The 18,001-nt window shown below is 44.5% G+C and overlaps 1 protein-coding gene across 1 annotated transcript in view; it reads left to right on the top strand.

Annotated features, from left to right (window-relative positions):
• The first annotated feature begins 5,188 nt into the window (after positions 1-5,188).
• Ovol2 (ovo like zinc finger 2) overlaps positions 5,189-18,001 on the top strand; it is a 29,487-nt gene continuing 16,674 nt past the window's right edge. Inside the window, exons 1-2 of the mRNA XM_076848930.2 lie at positions 5,189-5,288; positions 5,965-6,188. Coding sequence (XP_076705045.2) covers positions 5,189-5,288; positions 5,965-6,188 — 324 coding nt within the window. The remainder of the gene's footprint in view (positions 5,289-5,964; positions 6,189-18,001) is intronic.

The following is an 18,001-nucleotide window of genomic DNA, read 5'->3' on the forward strand; positions in this document are numbered from 1 at the left end:
GTTCAGGGAGAGAGAGGCTCTGGATCTAGACAGCAGGAATAACCTATATACCCGTTTTGGGGGATAAGATGTGGAGGGGAAGGAAAAGAAGGCAGCTATTTTATAAGCCTACCACTTGGGGTGAAACTGTGGAATGAAATTAAAATAAAATCACATGACATTATTTACACACCTGAGTTTGTGGATCTGGATTCATTCAGACTCTAAGCATCCTAAGCATATTAGAACAGTAATTCTTACAATAATAATCAAATCACTCCCTAGCCATTTAATTACATTTATATTTTCATGTTACCCCCAAATGATGGAAAATTGTTTCTATCTATCTATCTATCTATTTATCTATCTATATCCTTAATGTACAGAGCCATATCCTCTGTCTCACAAGAGCAAGCTAGAAAGTTATTGGGCTCCCGTGGCCTTTGGAGAACCAGCTTGAAGTTTATTGGAAAAGGATACAGTCTTTTCCATGGGTCACTGGTAGGACAAAGAGAGCAGGTATCACTTTAATAAGAGTTTAGTTGAAACTTGGTAGCAAATGAAGAAGTACCACCCTAACTGGAAAGAGAGGGAGAGAGGGAAGAAGGGAAGGTGGGAGGGAGGGAGAGAGGGGAGGAAAGAAAAGGAGGAGAGGGAGGGGAGAGGAAGAGAAAAAAAAAATAATTTGACTACTCCAGGGATGGATTTTGCTTCTGGCAGGGCTGGATATAGCACTGTATTGGGGACTCTATCTCTTGGCTTTGCTTTCTTCTTGTCATTAGTCTCAGGTGGCTGCTGGCAGCAGAGTTGGCTGCCCCAGGTTTATATGGCATCCTGTCCTCAAGCTCAGGGGAAGGAGAATCTCAACCAAAGTTGGTTCTGTTAGGGTCTCAATTCTGCCCTTGAAGCAATCACTGTGGCCAAGTTGACAGAAGCTCTAACTAACTGAGTTAAATGCCCACCTCCCACAGGAGGGGTGGAGTTAGCCTGTCTAGAACTGCACTGGCTGAGTGGAAAAGGAGCAATTTCCCAAGAAAATGAGACTGAAGTTGCTGGACGATAGGAGATGCTGGAGAATGTGAAAACACCAGGTGGTCTTCCTCAAGAAAGACTCAAGTTGGTAAGGTCCTCCTTTCCCATCCTTTCACAGACACAAACGTGCTCCGATAATGTGGAGTTGCTGCTGAGATCTTGGAAAATTCTGAGTATGTATACAGACGGAGTAAACCTCAGGCCAGGGGTCCCCACGAGGCACATCCCTGGCTGGGACTCAGGGCTGATTCCTGCTGAGCTGAGCTCTGGATGCACATTCTTTGTATTCTGGTGCATCCTTAATGAGGGGCTTGGGAACATCACCCACTCACCATTCTAATTACCACTGGAATCAAGTTGATTAAGTCTATGCATCAGGAATATTTTGACTTTTCTTTCACAGAAATTTTAAGACAAGTTGGTCAGTTCTGCAATAAAGAACTTTTTTTTTTCTCAAGTATTTTGGAGGTTTGTATTAAATTTGCAGAAGAATTTAGGGATTTTGGCTATTTTTTAATTCTAAGTCATCCAATCCATCATTATGGTAAATCTTTCTATTGATTAATATCTTATTTCATGTCTTCTAATAAAAACTTTCCTAAGTTTATTCACAAAATTGGATAATATTTTTTAAAATGTATTTCAGGGATCTTTGTACTTAGAATTTTTTTTCCTGTCAAAAGTTTTTTCTCCCCATTAGACTTTTTATTTTCCTGATTGTTGCTGGCATTTAGAAATGTAATTGATATAGACACCAATAGGTTTTCTATGTGATTATTTTGCTAAATTATTTTAATTCTAATAATCACCTGCAAATTCTTTTGAGTTTCTATGTAGACAATCATACTGACTACAAATACTCTTTTTTTTTTTCTTTTTCTTTTGAAACCCTTATACCTTTATGTCTTCTTTTTTGTCTTATGGTACCTTCAAGGACGTTGATCTGATGTTGAAAGGAGTGATGAGAATTGGCAGTCTTGTCTTTTTCTTGAAGGCTGCTCCCACATGTGAAGTCAGTTTTTTAGGAAATATATCAGGCTGGGACTGGGTTTGTAGCTTAGTGGTAGAGGGCTTGCATAGCATATGCAAGGCACTGGGTTTGAACCGCAGCACCACATAAAAATAAATAAAATAAAGGTATTGTGTCCATCTACAACTCAAAAATACTTAAAATATATATATCAGGCTGTATACTTCTGACATCCATTTTCATGGTACTATACTATACATTAATAAAAACTAAAAAGAAAAAAATTTAGGAATAGTCCTAACCTCTTCTTATTACTATGCACACTAAGGATGCCACTGAGCAGGTTTCAACTTGACTCTACGTTACTGGGGAAAATAAGTCTTAAGTAAGAACACAGATGCTTGCTGCCACGGACTTGGAACTATCAGGATGAGAAAGGGACACAGGGATGCAGTAGCTCCAGAACCAAATGAGAGGTAACATGGAAGCAGAGAGAAGCAGATTTCCACATAGTAGAAAGAAAAACTATCATTGGTATCTAACCAGAGAATAGATCGCTGTTTGGTAGTGAAATGAAAGTATTCAAGAGAACTGGATACATAGTTCAAAGATACTGTACAGGACTCTCACCTCCAATATGGTGGGGTATAGACCTTGCCATGTCTTCTGTCTCCTCCAACTTCAAGCCTGAGGTTTTTTAAAGAATTGGGTTCATTCAATCCTACTTGAGAGGTTACTCTATTTTCCTATAGTATTTAGAAAACTGAACTTACAATAATGTTAACAAAGACAAAAGTTTGTTCTTTGTATATGGTAATAGCATTGGTACACCCTTGCCAAATATGAGCATGAAAAAAACAGAAGAGAAAGAAAGAAAACACTATTAGAATTTCTTTCTCCCAAAGAAACACTTGGCAGCTATTATAAGTGTGTATTCGATAATCTTAGAATAGATATAGTTATATCCCTTATTCTTCTTTTCCAAATCCTTAAACTTACTTGTGTTTTTTGAGGTTTCTAGGCATATATATCCACTGTTCTATAATTTTTTTAAAAAAGTTTTTATTGGTGCATAATAATTATACAGACTAGTGGTTTCATTGTGGCATATATTTTTTTTCTATAGTCTTCACAAGTAACAGAAATAGATAAAGTGGTCTTTTCATTGATTAGAAATCTTTTTTTTTTAAGCTTTACTAATGGGGTTGACTGCCCTTTTTTTCTAAAATAGGAATTTTCAACGAGGTTTTAAAATTTTTTGAAGATGAGGGATAATTCTGATTGCATAGTTCCCTCTCCCCCACCCCCCCTTTTTTACTCTTTCATTCAACCCAGCGCCTTCTTTCTAGCAAATCTCCGGTTCGTTAGCAGATAAAAATACATCTGCAGAGTCTCCCAGAAGCTGCGCCATCAGCCTTGTAGCCAAGAAAGAAACCTCCTTTCTTGTGCTGCTGTAGAAATGTCTTCCTCCTCCTCCTCCTCTGGCTCACAGGGATCAAAGTCCCTTTCATTCTTGGATCGTTTTTTCTCGGAGAAAATCTGGAGTTCAGACAGGGCGAATACTTGAAGGCAGGTCTGGAGCCGTGGCGCGCCTGTCCCCTCCACAACCCCGGCAAAGCTGCGCCCCCTCGCCGTGCGCCCTGAGAATACGCCAGCCGAGCCGAGAAATCCGTTACCAGGCTGCGGTGTCCCCAAAGGCCATTCCAAGGCGGAAGAAGACCAGGAAAACCGCTGTGTTGATTCCCCCGCCCCTTGGGCTGGGCGCTCTGCAGGTCAGGTTACAGACAGGTGAGGCCGCCGGCCGGGTGAGCGGCGGCCGCTAGAACACCTCTGGCCAGATGTTCCCACTCCGCAACCCCCAGTAGCTGGTACCCCAGAGAGGGGCACCTACAGTGACCAGGCAGGGCAGGTTGCCTTGGGCGTAACGGAACTGGGCCATGGAAGGGGCAGCGCCGCTCCCAAAATGAGCATACCGCCCTTAGAAACTTAACATCTTTTACCAACCCCTCTTCTTTCTTTTCCTCCCCCTTCCAGGAATAAAGTAGATAGAAAAAAATGCAAAGAAAAATAAGAACAAAACTTTCCAGCCACCTCCCCGGTAAAGAGGAGAAAGAGGGTGTAACTGCATTCAGTTCCTGACTTCCTGAAATGCATTTTCTAGTCTTAGAATTTGGGGATCAGGTGGTTAGGGGAGGCAATAATGTGAGTAGGCGAGAGCTGGAGACTGGCTTTGAAGCTGCGTTTGCATAACCTGCACTTGGCTTTTGTTTCCACCTTGTATTTATTTGGGGTGAAGGGGCTCTTGGGATGTAAGGTCTTGAGGCGGACATTGCTTTAAAGGAGCAAACCTTGTTTTTCTTAGATTGTGTGGCACAAATTAGTAAAATCACATATGCCAAAGATGCTACCTTTTATTTATTTTTTATTACTGTATATTCTGTTGTAGACCACCGCAAAGCTCAAACCCTCACGTTCCCCTTTACCAGGTTAGAGTCCCGAGGAGACTCTCCACCGCCTCCCACTTCCGACCACCAAAATTTCAGCAAGCCTCTGGAGCGATCCACCAGGTCTAGAGAAATCGAGCCATTTTCTGGCTTGCTCGTCTGAGACAAATCCACTCGGGAGGTGGGGGCCAACTCCCGGGAGGCTCTAACTCGGGGGAGGGGTGTCCCAGGCAGCCGACCTGCGGTTTACCTCGAGGAGTTCGTTCTGAGATGCACGTAAAGGGAGAAGGGGGCAGAGGGCTGAATAAAAAATGCCCTTCTTTTTTAAAAAAGAGGAGGGGGGAAGAATCAGACGTTAAATTCTTTTGCAAACATTCATGCCTAAGGAAGGGCTGGAACAGGCAGCCCCGGCCGCCGGAACCGGTCGGACAGGTAGCGAGCTTGTTGACACCGTTATGTTGCAGGGCGCATGCTCACTCCCAAGTTTCCTGGTGCCTTTTCTATTCCACCTTATGAAACTTTTTTCCCGGCGTGGTCTCACCCGCGATTTAAGGCTTAGGTGTCGCCAAGCCCAGAGGCTGGGAGTCTCCGGGAGTGCGGGGGAGAGGCCCGGGCAGCGCCGCGGCGGGGGGGAGAGGAAGAGGGCAGGCGAGGCGGGAAGGTGGGCTCCGACCGCCGGGAGCTGGGGACCCAGCCGCCACCTCAGCCCCTAGCGGGAAACAGTCGAGAGGAGGGGGCCTCAGCCTGGCAAAGGAACCCCACCATGCCCAAAGTCTTCCTGGTGAAGAGGAGGAGCCCGGGAGTCACGGTCCGCAGCTGGGATGAGCTCCCGGATGAAAAAAGGGCAGACGCTTACATCCCAGGTGAGCGCGGCGCGGGGGCCGGGCCTGGGCGCGGGGCTCTCCGGGTGGGGGAAGGGGCGGACGAATTCTCGGTACTCACGGGTCGGGGCTGGGCTCCCCCCACCTCAGCTCCCTCTTTCGGGCGGAGGACGCTAGGGTCTTCCAGGCGGAGAAAAGAGGGGAGTGAGGCTGGGAAGCCTGGGACACCCTGCGCTCCCTTCCCCCTAGTGGGAGCCTCTAATTGCCCGGCGGCAGGACCGTTGGCTGCCGCGCGGGCGGAGGTGGCCCAGGAAGGAGGTTGAAAACCAAAAAGGGATACATTCAATCCCACGTCCTCAGGGGGGTGGTGGTGCATGAAGGTCCGCCAACCCCTCTAAAGCTAGATTGGAAGAGGTCGGAGTCGCCTCCCCGCGCACAAGAAACTTGGCGCGCGGGGTCCTCCACCGCGCATGACCCTCAGTTCCTCGTGGGCACCGGTTTGGGGCTAAGGATCTGACCCCAGCACCCCAAAGTAGTTCGAGGGGCCGAAATGGGTGTTTACTCGCATACCCCGGCGACATTGCCCACTTGGCCTGGTGCCCAGGTCCGGGGCGGGGCGGTGGCTGCGGCACCGCCCGCAGGTCAAACTGCCGCGGGCGCCCGTGCCTGACGCCGCGTGTGTGAGTCTATCGGTTGCGGCCCCTCCCTCCCTCTGCAGTGGTCCTGGGCTGTCTGCTCCACGACCCCCCCGAGGACTGCCGCAGCGACGGCGGCAGCAGCAGCGGTGGCGGCAGCAGCAGCAGCGCCGGGGAACCTGGAGGCGCCGAGAGCAGCTTGTCCCCGCGCGCCCTGGAGCGCGAAACCCCCGAGCCCCGCGACGCCGAGGACCCAGATGGACACTTGGCAGCAAAGCAGCGCCCGGTTGCCAGGTCAAAAATCAAGGTACGGTGTCGACTCTGCCCCCGCCGCCACCTGCACCACGCCCTGGCGTCGGGCTCCCGGGGCGGGCGCCCCTCCCTGCCGCGCCCGCCCGCGCACCCCAGCACCCGCGCCCCAAGCTGGCGGGTCACACCGCTCCTGCACCTGCCCCTGGGCGGCGGCCAGGGCTTCTCCGCGCGTCCTCTTTCCCGTGCCACTTCGCCCAGTGGACCCGCTTCCAAAGCGGACTCAATCCTCTGGGGTGGCCCCGCCTGACGCCGATAGTGGCCTCTAGAACTGTCAAGAGGGATCAAGGACCACTTCCTCCCTTTAGCAGCCCATTCTATGCACAAGGCCTGACTCATAACCGGGTTTTGGGATTGCAGGGTCAGGAAAAAAAAAAAAAAAGAACGAGGGCTTTCAAAAATTCCATCCTCTGGGGCAAAGCCCCCTGCGCCACGTGATTTAGAGTTTCATATCCTTTGTGTTTTGAAGCAGCTTAGCACACAGTGGGCATCTGCAACCATAGTTATTCCTAGTACCAATTGTGGAGTGTTTAGACGGGAGGCCTGTACTGGGCACTGTGATTCGTTGTTTCTCTCAAATCTTGGTGAATTAAGTTGATGGATAAAAGGGTTCACATAAGAATTTCTTTAGAGCCTTTAACCTAGTGGTTTGGAGCGTCTGTTTCCCTTTTACTCTCGTGCTTCGGCGCTCCATCAAGAATTCTAGAATTGTAGGCAACATTATTTAGGTGCCCATGGGCGCTTTTTTGGGTAGACGTTCCATGATCGCCTGCTCAAAGGATCCGCTACCCCCCAGGATTAAGGAATCCCGTTCTACGGACTCACAGCCAGCCAGAAGTAGGGGGTGGTGTTTTATGAGTCACCTGACCTGGGTTTCTAGCGTGGTGGGCTACAGTGCCACTCTGCAAAGTATGTGATAACTTTAGGGCGGTCCTGCCACCATGGCCGGAGAGGGGGGTGGGGGAGATTGGGGTGGAGAATACAGGCATTAGCTGGGGGTTGTGAGAGCAGCAGTTAACTTTCCTGAGAGAGGCAGTCCCTCTCCCCATGCACATTCCTGGCTCCTGGGGCTTGACTCAGGGGTAGGCGGGGTTGCATTTGGTTATGAATTGTGGTTTGAGGCTAGAGCTAGAATCCGGAGGAAAGACCTCTTTAAAGGATATTGTCAACTGCGCCTGCTATTTAGCAGTAAAGAGTGTTGCTCAGGTTCAAAGTCAGCTGGCCTGTGGTGGTTCTGGGCCAGGTGGGGTTAAGTGGGTGGGAACGGTTTGCGTGAGGCTGGTAGCTCTGCCCTTTGGGAAATTCTACAAAGTGTCCCACTTGCATATTTATCACCAGGCTGGAGAGACAATCACAACCGTTGTTTTGGGAGGGACTGTAGCCAGTTTGCCCCTCTGTCCCCCCACCCCACATTGCCCAGAATCCCCTGAAGAGAAACTGGGAGGTGTGAGAGAGATCTAGTCCCTTATCTAACATTTGAGGGCTTTCTTTCCTTCCCCAAGCAAATATCGCCATTGGAACCCTGGATTAAGGGAATAAATCAATCATTTCCAAGATCAGTCACTATGTTCTTGAGAGCTGGGAGGGTGTGTGTGGTGTAGTTTGCTCCTGTTTGTCTACAAGGATCCTTCTCTCCATAGTTTCCCAGGGAGTTTTTATTTACTGATAGCATTCAGGTTCCTTCTCTCTGCCTCTAATTCAAAGAGAAAAATCTTAGTATTAGTATTCTTTGATCCTTTAGAATATCAGCCATAGTATTGGTGGGTTTTCAAATGACTGATCAAATTGTCCACAATTTAGCACGTTGTGCAATTCTAAAGTTCTTTGCAAGGCATGCTAAACTCAAAGTTTCTTTAAGAGTTAGTTTCTTGGGCTGGGGATGTGGCTCAAGCGGTAGTGTGCTCGCCTGGCATGCGTGTGGCCCAGGTTCGATCCTCAGCACCACATACAAACAAACATGTTGTGTCCACCGAAAACTAAAAAATAAATATTAAAAAAAAAAAAAGAATTAGTTTCTTAAGTGGAAGAGAAGGAAAGCCATTCAAGGATGAGGACCATTCATGATGCATTGCTGTTTGGGGTAGGGGTATTGAGGGTGGAACCAGGGCCTCATGCTGGGCAAGTGCTCTACCATGAGCTAGGGTCCCCAGCCTGATGGCATGCTTTAATACCTCACTGGGCAGTGGGCTTTAATGATAAGAGTAAGGGCAAATTTGAGCCATTGTATCCTATATAGGGAGGCAACAAACCATCCTACTTTATGGAGTGCCTGCAGTATGCAAGGCAATGAAAATGCTCCCATCTGGGTGTTCCTTCTAGAATCCTCTTTCAGTTGTGGTTAAGCATCTAAGCTCCAGCTTTGTCAATTCTTAGCTTGTGACCTTGAGCAAGTTGCTCATCCTCTGGGCCTCAGTTTCCTTATCTGTAAAATGGGGGCTAACAATGATAGCTACCTAACAGAGTTGTGAGAATAAATAAGTTAAAGGTGCCCAGTAACTGTAGATACTGTTTGGGTTGGTGGGGAAACATACATACTATTAACTGTTATAGGAGAATGAATAGGCAAAGATGTGATCACTTCCAAATAGGGAAGTTTGCTTGACATGGATTTGAAGGCTGTGGAAATTGCTGGCAGGGCAGGCTTTAGGGTGGTATGGGCTGAGCCCCACAGCTTGAATAAGGAAAGGACTCAGAGCTCTGGTGACTGAAGGATAGGAGACGCAGCTGTTGGGGAGAGGTGGAGGTATAAGGTTGGAAAAGGAGGACAGGGTGAGATGGTCCAGGGGGCCAAGTCAAGAAGCATGGATGCTCCTGGAGAAGAAGCTCTGGAAGGTTTTTGAGAAGGAAAACCAAATCCTACCATCTGTCCTCATAGACAGTTTATTTCCTCAAAGCCTCTTCCCTGATCTGTAAAATGAGGAAATAATAGAACTGGCCTTAGAAGCATGGTGTTGGTTAAATAGTTAGATAACAAATGCAAAATATTTAGCTCTTTTGTGCATGCACAAACTGTCTAACAGGGAGTTGGCTGACAGTGACATACAGCAAGGTCTGCTAAGGTCTAACATTGTGTTGCCTGCTATAGGGACTTGGATTTGGCAACCTGCTCTTGTTTATGTGGTGAGGGGATCAGAAAAGGAGTCCTGGAGGCAGGTTAGGAAATGTGGTCCATCCCAGCTGCCTTTTGACTGGGGACCTCAGGGCAAGTTGTGAAATTGTCTTTTTAATACCGAGGATTCTGTAATTTTACAAAACAGATTGAGGAGGGGAGATAACGTATATCTAGGACAGTGTTCATGCCAGGTCTCTTTGATTCCTTTTGTGATAGAACCATTTGTAGATCTCCAGCTGTGGGTTAGAGAAACCCAGAAAATACTGATTACCTTTGTCCAGAGTCTTATCAGAAACAAGTTTGGAATTAATTCAGTTGACTGATATTATTTATTCCCCAGTGTGGCTAGGAAAATCTAGAATCAAATACAGTCTAGCAGGTGAAATTGTTCTCCTATCCATCCTGTACTTTTCTCTCTTCCTTTGGCCTCTCCTGTGGGTAAAAGAAATTGAGTTTAGTGGACACAGTGGTACATGCCTATAAACCCAGTGACTTGGGAGGCTGAGGCAGGAGGACTACAAGTTTGAGGCCAGCCTCAGCAACTTATCGAGGCTCTAAGCAACAATTAGAAGAGCTAGAGATGTAACTCAGTGGTAAAGCACCCTGGGTTCAATCCCCAGTATCCAAAAACAAAACAGCTGAGTTTAGAATTCTTTGAAAGTGCTCTCAATCTTTTACCTATCTCTCTAGTGTGACTTTTCCAGTCGTGAGAGATATATGAACTTGGAGTACTCTTTTTCTTCCCCATCACTTTTAATTATGGAGAATTTCAAAGGCAGAGTGGTATGTATCTGTCATCTAGCCCCAACAACCATTGCCCTTGACCAGTCTTGCCATACATACCTCCCTTTATCCTTCCACACATGACTTTGAAGTAAATCTCAGACGTCACTCTAAGTCATGCACGGAGTAACTGCAGACTATATACATATACAGCTATGGTCCCCAGAGATTACAATGTCTGGTGATTCTTAGCCAGCTTAGTTTGTGTAAGTGCACACTCTATGATGCCCGCGCAATGATGAAATTGCCTAACAAGGTTTTCTGAGAATATATCCCTGGCGTTAAGCAATGCCTGACTGTATTGCGAGTATAAATAGTTCAGAATGTACCTCTAATAGGTAAATACATGATCACACCCACATGAACTATTGTTAAATATCTCATAAATTCCTACTCCCCTCCCCCAGTTTGCTTAACCAGGTCTACAATGATGTCTACACATTGTAATTGATTAGCAACGTTTTTCAGTCTTTTTTAATTGATGCATTTTCCCTCCATTTCTTTTTATGTCCTTACAAGTTAATTGTTAAAGAAATGGGTTATTGTTTTGTGGAGTTCCCAACAGTCTGGATTTTGCTGAATGTATCACCAAGGGGTTTTAACATTCCTCAGTCCTCTCTGTTTTCTCTAAATGGGTATTTGGCGCTGCAGCTGTACTGTCCAGTGTGATAGCCCTTGTCACATGTGGCTTTTTAGTTAAGTAAGATTAAAAATTAAGCTCTTTGGCCACACTAGCTGTTTTTTTAGTGGCTCCCATATTGAACAGTACAGAATAGAATCTTTTGATCACCGTTAGAAAGTTGTATTGGGTAGTACTGTTCTACATGCTTGACCAGATTTATTTTATTTTGGCTAGAATATGTCACTGTGGGGTTGTATATTTCCATCAAGAGGCACTGAATATTTGTTAGCAACTGTTATGCTCAGTGGCTAAATATTTCGGATTATCAGATATTGCAAAACAGTGATATTCCAATTCTGTTCTTCATTTATGAGCTTACATATGTCTTTCTTTTTTTTTTTTTAAAGAGAGAGAGAATTTTTTAATATTTATTTTTTAGTTTTCGGCAGACACAACATCTTTGTTTGTATGGGGTGCTGAGGATCGAACCTGGGCCGCACGCATGCCAGGCGAGTGCACTACCGCTTGAGCCACATCCCCAGCCCTTACATATGTCTTTCTTTTTTTTTTTTTCTTTTCTTCTTATGTGTGTGGTTTTGGGGATTGAACCCAGGGTCTTATGCATGCTAAACATATGTTGTACCACTGAGCACATCTCCAGGTCCCCTGGCTCATTTATTTATTTAATACCTTTGTTTATTTTTATGTGGTCCTGAGGATCACATCTCACGTATGCCAGGCAAGCGCTCTACCACTGAGCTACAAACCAAGCCCATTTTTTTTACAGAGAGACTTCCCCCATCTATTATTTGGTTTCCTTTTTTTTTTAATATTTATTTTTTAGTTATAGGTGGACACAATATCTTTATTTTATATTTATGTGGTACTGAGAATCCAACCCAGTGCCCCACACATGCCAGGCGAGTGCTCTACCTCCGAGCCACAACCTCCGCCCCTTATTTGGTTTCTTACTGGGACAGTTCATCCAGGAAAGGCAGAAGAATGCTCGATTCCTTTTTTTTTGTTATTTTTTTTTCATTTTCTTATTAGTTGCACATGACAATACAATGATCTTGACATGTTATATCCTTACTGTTATATATGAATGAAGATAATTAATTGGCTAACCAAAATTCTCCAGTGATGGCCAATTAGTTATTTCTAAGCATTGTTCTGAAACATGGTTTTTGGTTGTTTTTAAAAAACCTATCGATTTGATATTAGAAGGGAGCATAAGTTCTGTCTCGAAACTCTGCCTCTTGTCACCTATCTACCAAGGCAGAATTGAATACCCTTCCTCTCTCCCCAGTGAAACTTGCTGACTATCTTCCTGTTGTATATTTGACTAACCAGACTTTTTTTTTTTTTTTTAACAGTACTAGGGATTCAATCCAGGGCCTTGCATGCTAGGCAACTGTTCTACTACCTCATTCCTAGCCCTTTAAAAAAAAAAAAAAAAAGTAGGGATAGAATCTCACTAAGTTGCTGAGGCTGACCTTGAACCTGTGATCCTCCTCCTGCCTCAGCTCCCCCAAGTAGCTGGAATTACAGGTTTTATAGCACTCTGACTAGACTCCTTAAAGTGTTCCCACCAAAGCCAGAGAATACTGCCTACTGTGCTCATTTCCCAGCACCTGGCAGTAGTGCCTGACTCATAGGAAGATACAAATCAACACAGAACAAGAATGCAGGCAAGGAAGACAATTGTCCATAGACATGAGTGACAGCATTGAAGGAAAACACAGGAAAGAAGAGGAAAAGGGGATCTGGAAAAATGTTAAGAATGAATTATCAAGGTTAATTTATTTATTCATTCATTTTTTTAAAGTAATTTAGCCTTTATTTATTTATTTTGCTGTGCTGAGAATGAAACTCTGGGTCTTGCACATGGGAAGCACACTCTATAACAGCTACATTCCCAGCCCCTCAGACCACTTTTAAATTTGCATAAAGGTGAAGTGGATTTTTATTGTTGGAAGGGATGGCATGAGTTTAATTGCAGATAATAGAATCCGCAGCAGCTAATTAAAACAAAGAATGAGTAGTTAAATGGTACTAAATGAACCAAACTGGGCTCTCAGGAATGACCCTAAGAGCCCCACTGTAGAAACTAAGTCACTTGTGGAACTATGGCTGCTGCCCAGCCAGGAAGCTGCTGCCTCTATGGCTTGATGCTTCTGTTAATGAAGAGTGTAAGGTGACTGTCTCCTGCCTGGAATTGGGCAGAAGCTCAGTTAACTCAGGGTTGAAATCAAATCCCCCAGTAAATGTGTGCAATTGGTAGAATCCAAGACTCCTCTTAAACTATAGCTGCCAGGGAGTCTGGGAAGTGTAGTTTGCAGCTCTCAGCCCCTATAGTACAGGAAGGCCCAACAAAAGAAGTTGGAATTGATACTGAGATTGTCAAATCATAGGGTTCACCGCTGGAAACTTGGAAACTTATATGGCCCAGACTCCTTACTTTCTGAGTAAGAAAGGAAAAGCCCAGAAAGTTTTCATTGAATTCTTCACAGTTAGCCAAAGCCCTACCCATGGGCTCTAAGTTTCTATCTTGGGATAGAATTTTCTGAGGTGATAGAAAAATTCTATCTCAAGTTTTCATTGAATTCCTCACAGTCATTAGTGGCAGAGCCCAACCCAAAAATCTTTGTTTTAGCATTTTTGTGCATTGTGGGACAACTACACCATCCAATATGACAGCCGTGGTCAACATGTAGCTTTGACACTTCAGCCTTTATTGAGTCTGATGTTAAGGAATCTGAACTTGTTCCTCATGGAGATACAAGTTGAACTATGAGGTTTATTTCTTCTCCCCCTTCCCAACATCAATCCCAGATCATGGACCTGTCCTGCCCTGACCTGTACTGAGGAGAGTATAACGCAAGTTTCACTTTTAAAAATCTCAATGTGGGTACCTTAGAAGCCAGGTGACCACAGATAGTTTATATGTCTTTGAGCCTTGGTTTTATCTTCTGGCTTATAAGGAGGTATTCCTTTCATCACCTCTGCCTTTGAGGCTCTGTATTCTGCCTTGTTAGGGAAGTTGTGAAGTCTCAGCCTACATGTTAAATGGAGGGAAATCTGAATTCATAAGAAGTTGGGAAAATATGCTAGCTTAGCATGCTGTGAGCATTCAGGCATAGGCAACATGTCAGTGGAAATCTTGTCCAAATGGCCACTGGAAGGTAGTCTTGAACTCAGAGTAGCTTTCCACAGTAAATAGGACCATTGATTTTTTTTTTTTTTTTTTTTTAATGGTACTGAGAATAGAACCCAGGGCCTTATGCATGCTAGGCAAGTACTGTTCCACTGAGCCACATCCCCAGTCCTAGGACCATTAATTTAATAAACTGGTTTAGTGGAAAAATCATAATGGAAAATGGAGTTGTTCCCCCGTTTTGTTGGTTTTGCTTTAGAAGTTTGACAGGTAAGTGATCTTAGCCAGCTTTGAAGTTGGTCATAGAGCCAGGTGAGATCCCTGCTTCCCTGGGTGCTCCTGACATTTTCCGCAGCCCTGATACAATAATCATTTTGGGTTTGCTGCAGAAGCCTGTTCTTTTTAGAAGGACTTGAGGGGAATTTTGTTTGTTTGTTAAAACAAAAGCTGAGTTGGGTTTGGTGGCGTACCCTGTAATCCCAGAGGCTTGGGAGGCTGAGGCAGGAGGATCTGGAGTTCAAAGCCTGCCTCAGCAAAAATGAGGCACTAAGCAACTCAGTGAGACCCTGTCTCTAAATAAAATACAAAATAGGGCTTGGGATGTGGCTCAGTGGTCAAGTGCCCCTGAGTTCAATCCCTGGTACCAATAAATGAATAAATGAATGAATGAATACATACATACACACAGAGATCTTGCAGAGAAAGGACTATGAGCAGAAGAATAAGACAAGCCAAAAACTTGGAAAATTGCTTATTTGCTCTTCATCTTTCTTGCCCTGAATTAATTTCCAGACTGATGTCATTTCCCATCCTCTAGGATAATTTCCCCACTTCATTAATAAGACTTTACAAAGTGATAATTTTGGATTCAGGGTGAGACTATTAGGCTTTTTCAGAAAGTAGCAAGATGTAAATACCACCCTTGGCAGGTCTGGAACAGTATCCTATAATTAAATGCATTAATAATTTCTGTATCAAAACACATGAATGTTGACACTACATGGAAAAAAGTCTGCGCATATTTTCACATCAGCTCGGGTCAGATTTCACTGCCCAGGGAGATAGAAAAGAAATGTTAGTTTTCAGAGCTTTTGGGATTATAGCTTTGTGGATGAAGGACTGGGGGGTTTGTAGCTCACACTGAAGATTAGTTCTCTTGTTCTAAAACTGCAGAGAGAAAAATTCAAAAGCACACTGAGAAACTAAAGATTTTGACCAATTACCTTTTATTTAGGATCGCAGATTTTTGGAGCTGGTTTAACTGCAATAGGTCTTAACAAGTGCCAAGTCTTTTTAAAGTAGCTTATCTTCCTTAATTCCTTAATTTATTTCCAAGAGGCAAATATCATGATTCATATTTTACAAGTGATGAAATTAAGGTTTAGAGGTTATGTAACTCGCCTATATCCCTCAGACTGTAAGCTGTGGAGAAGGAATTGAGCTTAGAAAGTTGGAAAACAAACCCTACTGTTAGCTCCTGATACTGCTAAAGAGATCACATAGGACCATTTCATATTTTTACATTTAGGGAAGCTATGACCCAGGGAAATTAAATGACATTTCACATCACACAAATAACCAGGGCTAGGTTTTCATCCGATTCCTCAGCATTTCTTGTATCTATTCCACAATCATAACCAATATGACCAAAATGTGACTTAGGTCTCAGTTTAGATCTTAGATGTAATTTGGTATAGTATTCGTAGAATGGAGTAATAAGGGAAGACTGGTAAACTCTCCTTTGAACTTTTAGGAGGTAGAGTGTTTGGTACAAACTTGTGTAAACATAATAAAAGTGCCCAGTGAACAAATATGTGACCTGGGGAGGGAGAATTGGTCCTCTGGCTCAAGCAATGTCCTTCCAGGAATCAGAAAATGTTTTGTGTCATGCATCCCATCCTGGGAGAGAACTCCAGAAATGTGGTAGATCTGGGCTGGGGGTGCAGCTTAGTGGTAGAGAATGAGCTTAGCATGTACAAGGCTGTGGCTTCCATCCCCAGCACCAAAATGAATACAGTAAGTAATCAAATAAATAAGTAAATATTTATGAAATGTGACAGATCTGGTATTCTGGAAAGAATGTGATACATTTATTACTGTTCCAGTTTACCCAGTCTTGATACACAAGTAACCCCAAATTTGGTAACTAAAAATAATCTATATTGTGTCTTCTACTTGCCAAGGCTCAGCTGGGCAGTAATTTACCTGGGAATTTATCTTATGATTGCAGCTAGACGGCAGCTGGGGCTGGAGTCTTCCAGGGCCTTCCCTACACTAGATATCCAAGAGGGCTCACTCAGAGGATTGGCAATTGATATGAACTGCCCCTGCCTCCAGTCTTTTCCTAGTTGCTTTGATTGAGTGGGTCTACCATCATTTTTTAATAAGTACCTTCTGATGGACATATAAGTAGTTTTCAGGCTATTATTATCACAGACTAAATTTCAAAGCACAAGATGTGAAATACACTTTTTGGAACAAATTTTTTTTATTTAGGAATTTATATTGCAAATATCCCTTCCTCTCTGAGAAGTGAAATAGTCTGGCAGGCCTGCTGATAGTCTGGCAGAAGCTCACTTCATCAACCATAATATTTTACCACTTAACTAACCTTGCATTTTCTTTGAACAAGTCTCTCTCTAGGCTTTCAATATAATTTGTTAACATCTGGTGGCTGTGTTGGTCATAAGGGTGGCATGCAGTGCTTAGTGAATGGTAGGGTGTACCTCCCAGTGAATTCCCTAAAGGAGTCTCAGTGGTGGCTGTTTTCAATGCCAGGAAGTAGGGTTTACAAAAAGATGGAGAAATGGGAAAATAACCTCTGCTGCAGGATACTTGGAGACTTTCAACTTCTGCTGTAGGAGAACCACAGGAAAGCTGGGCATGGTGGTGCACATCTATAATCTTAACTGCTCCGGAGGCTGAGGCTAAAGGATCACAAGTTGAAATCCAGCCTGGGCAATTTAGTGAGACCCTGCCTCAAAATAAAATAAAAAGAATAGAGGATGTAGCTTAGTGGTAGATCACCCCTTGATTCAGTCCCTATACTAGAGGGATTTTAAAAAAAAAAAAAAAAAAAAGGAGAAAAGTATTGGCTGGGTATGTAGCTTGGTGGTAGAATACTTGCCTAGCATGCAAGGGGACTTGAGTTTGATCCCTAGCAACACAAGGGGAAAAAAATAAAAGGAATTTACCAAAAAGATTAAGGTAAATAAAAAGTAAACTAGTGTTCAGGTTTTAATTGTGGTTGACAAGACATTCAAAAGACAGTTCAGTTCTTGGAGCTGCGTATAGTGGCATATGCCTATTATCCCAGTGACTCAGTGAGGCAGGAGGATCAAAAGTTCAAGGTTAGCCCTGGCCACCCGGGAGAACTTCAGCAACTTAGCAAGACCTTCACTCAAAATGAAAAGGGCTGGAGATGTAAAGATCAGTGGTAAAACACCCCTAGATTCAATCGAGGTACAATTTTTTTTTAAAAAAGACAGCCCTAGAGTTTTACAGACTTTATATTGGAATTGTGAGGGAGGGTGAGTTGTCTCTGTTCTTTTTCATTAGCCCCTCACTATCTCTCACTTTACCTTTACCTTATGTGGATGAGATCGTCAGAAGCTCAAAGTACTTGTGGAACACGTTTCCTCTCTGAGAAATCCCTTGAAGGGAGGCAGTGATCTGGATGGGAATTGCTGGACAAGGAGACCGTGTCCTGGTGCCAAGAAGACCTTGGTCATGGCTGGGTCTTCTCAGGCCAGAGTCAGCCTCTTCCTCTCTGGGAGAGGCAGGACAGAGGCAGGGCAACAGCACTTCTGAGGTGTGAGGCAATAGGGGGTCCAAGATGGCCAACCAGTTGGGCCATCCAACTTGACCCCTGTGACTATCCTTCCAGGGGTGCCCTCCTGTATATATCTCAGCTCCATTAGGGTCGCCCAGGTAGATCCCTGAGGGGATCCTACCTCTCTCCACTACTGTTGCTTTCTCCATTAAATACTTTCCAGGCTCTGGCTGCCCCCACTGAACCGCACATAGTCCCTTGTTTCCCACTCTCCTCTCCCTGAACCCTCTTTGCCATTTACCTGGGTTCCTCCTCATCTCTGCATGGCTGAGGGGCCCTCTTTCTCTGAAAGCATCTTCCCCAGG

The sequence above is a fragment of the Callospermophilus lateralis genome, chromosome 3 (assembly GCF_048772815.1).
Source record: "Callospermophilus lateralis isolate mCalLat2 chromosome 3, mCalLat2.hap1, whole genome shotgun sequence".
In the NCBI taxonomy this organism is placed as follows: Eukaryota; Metazoa; Chordata; class Mammalia; order Rodentia; family Sciuridae; genus Callospermophilus; species Callospermophilus lateralis.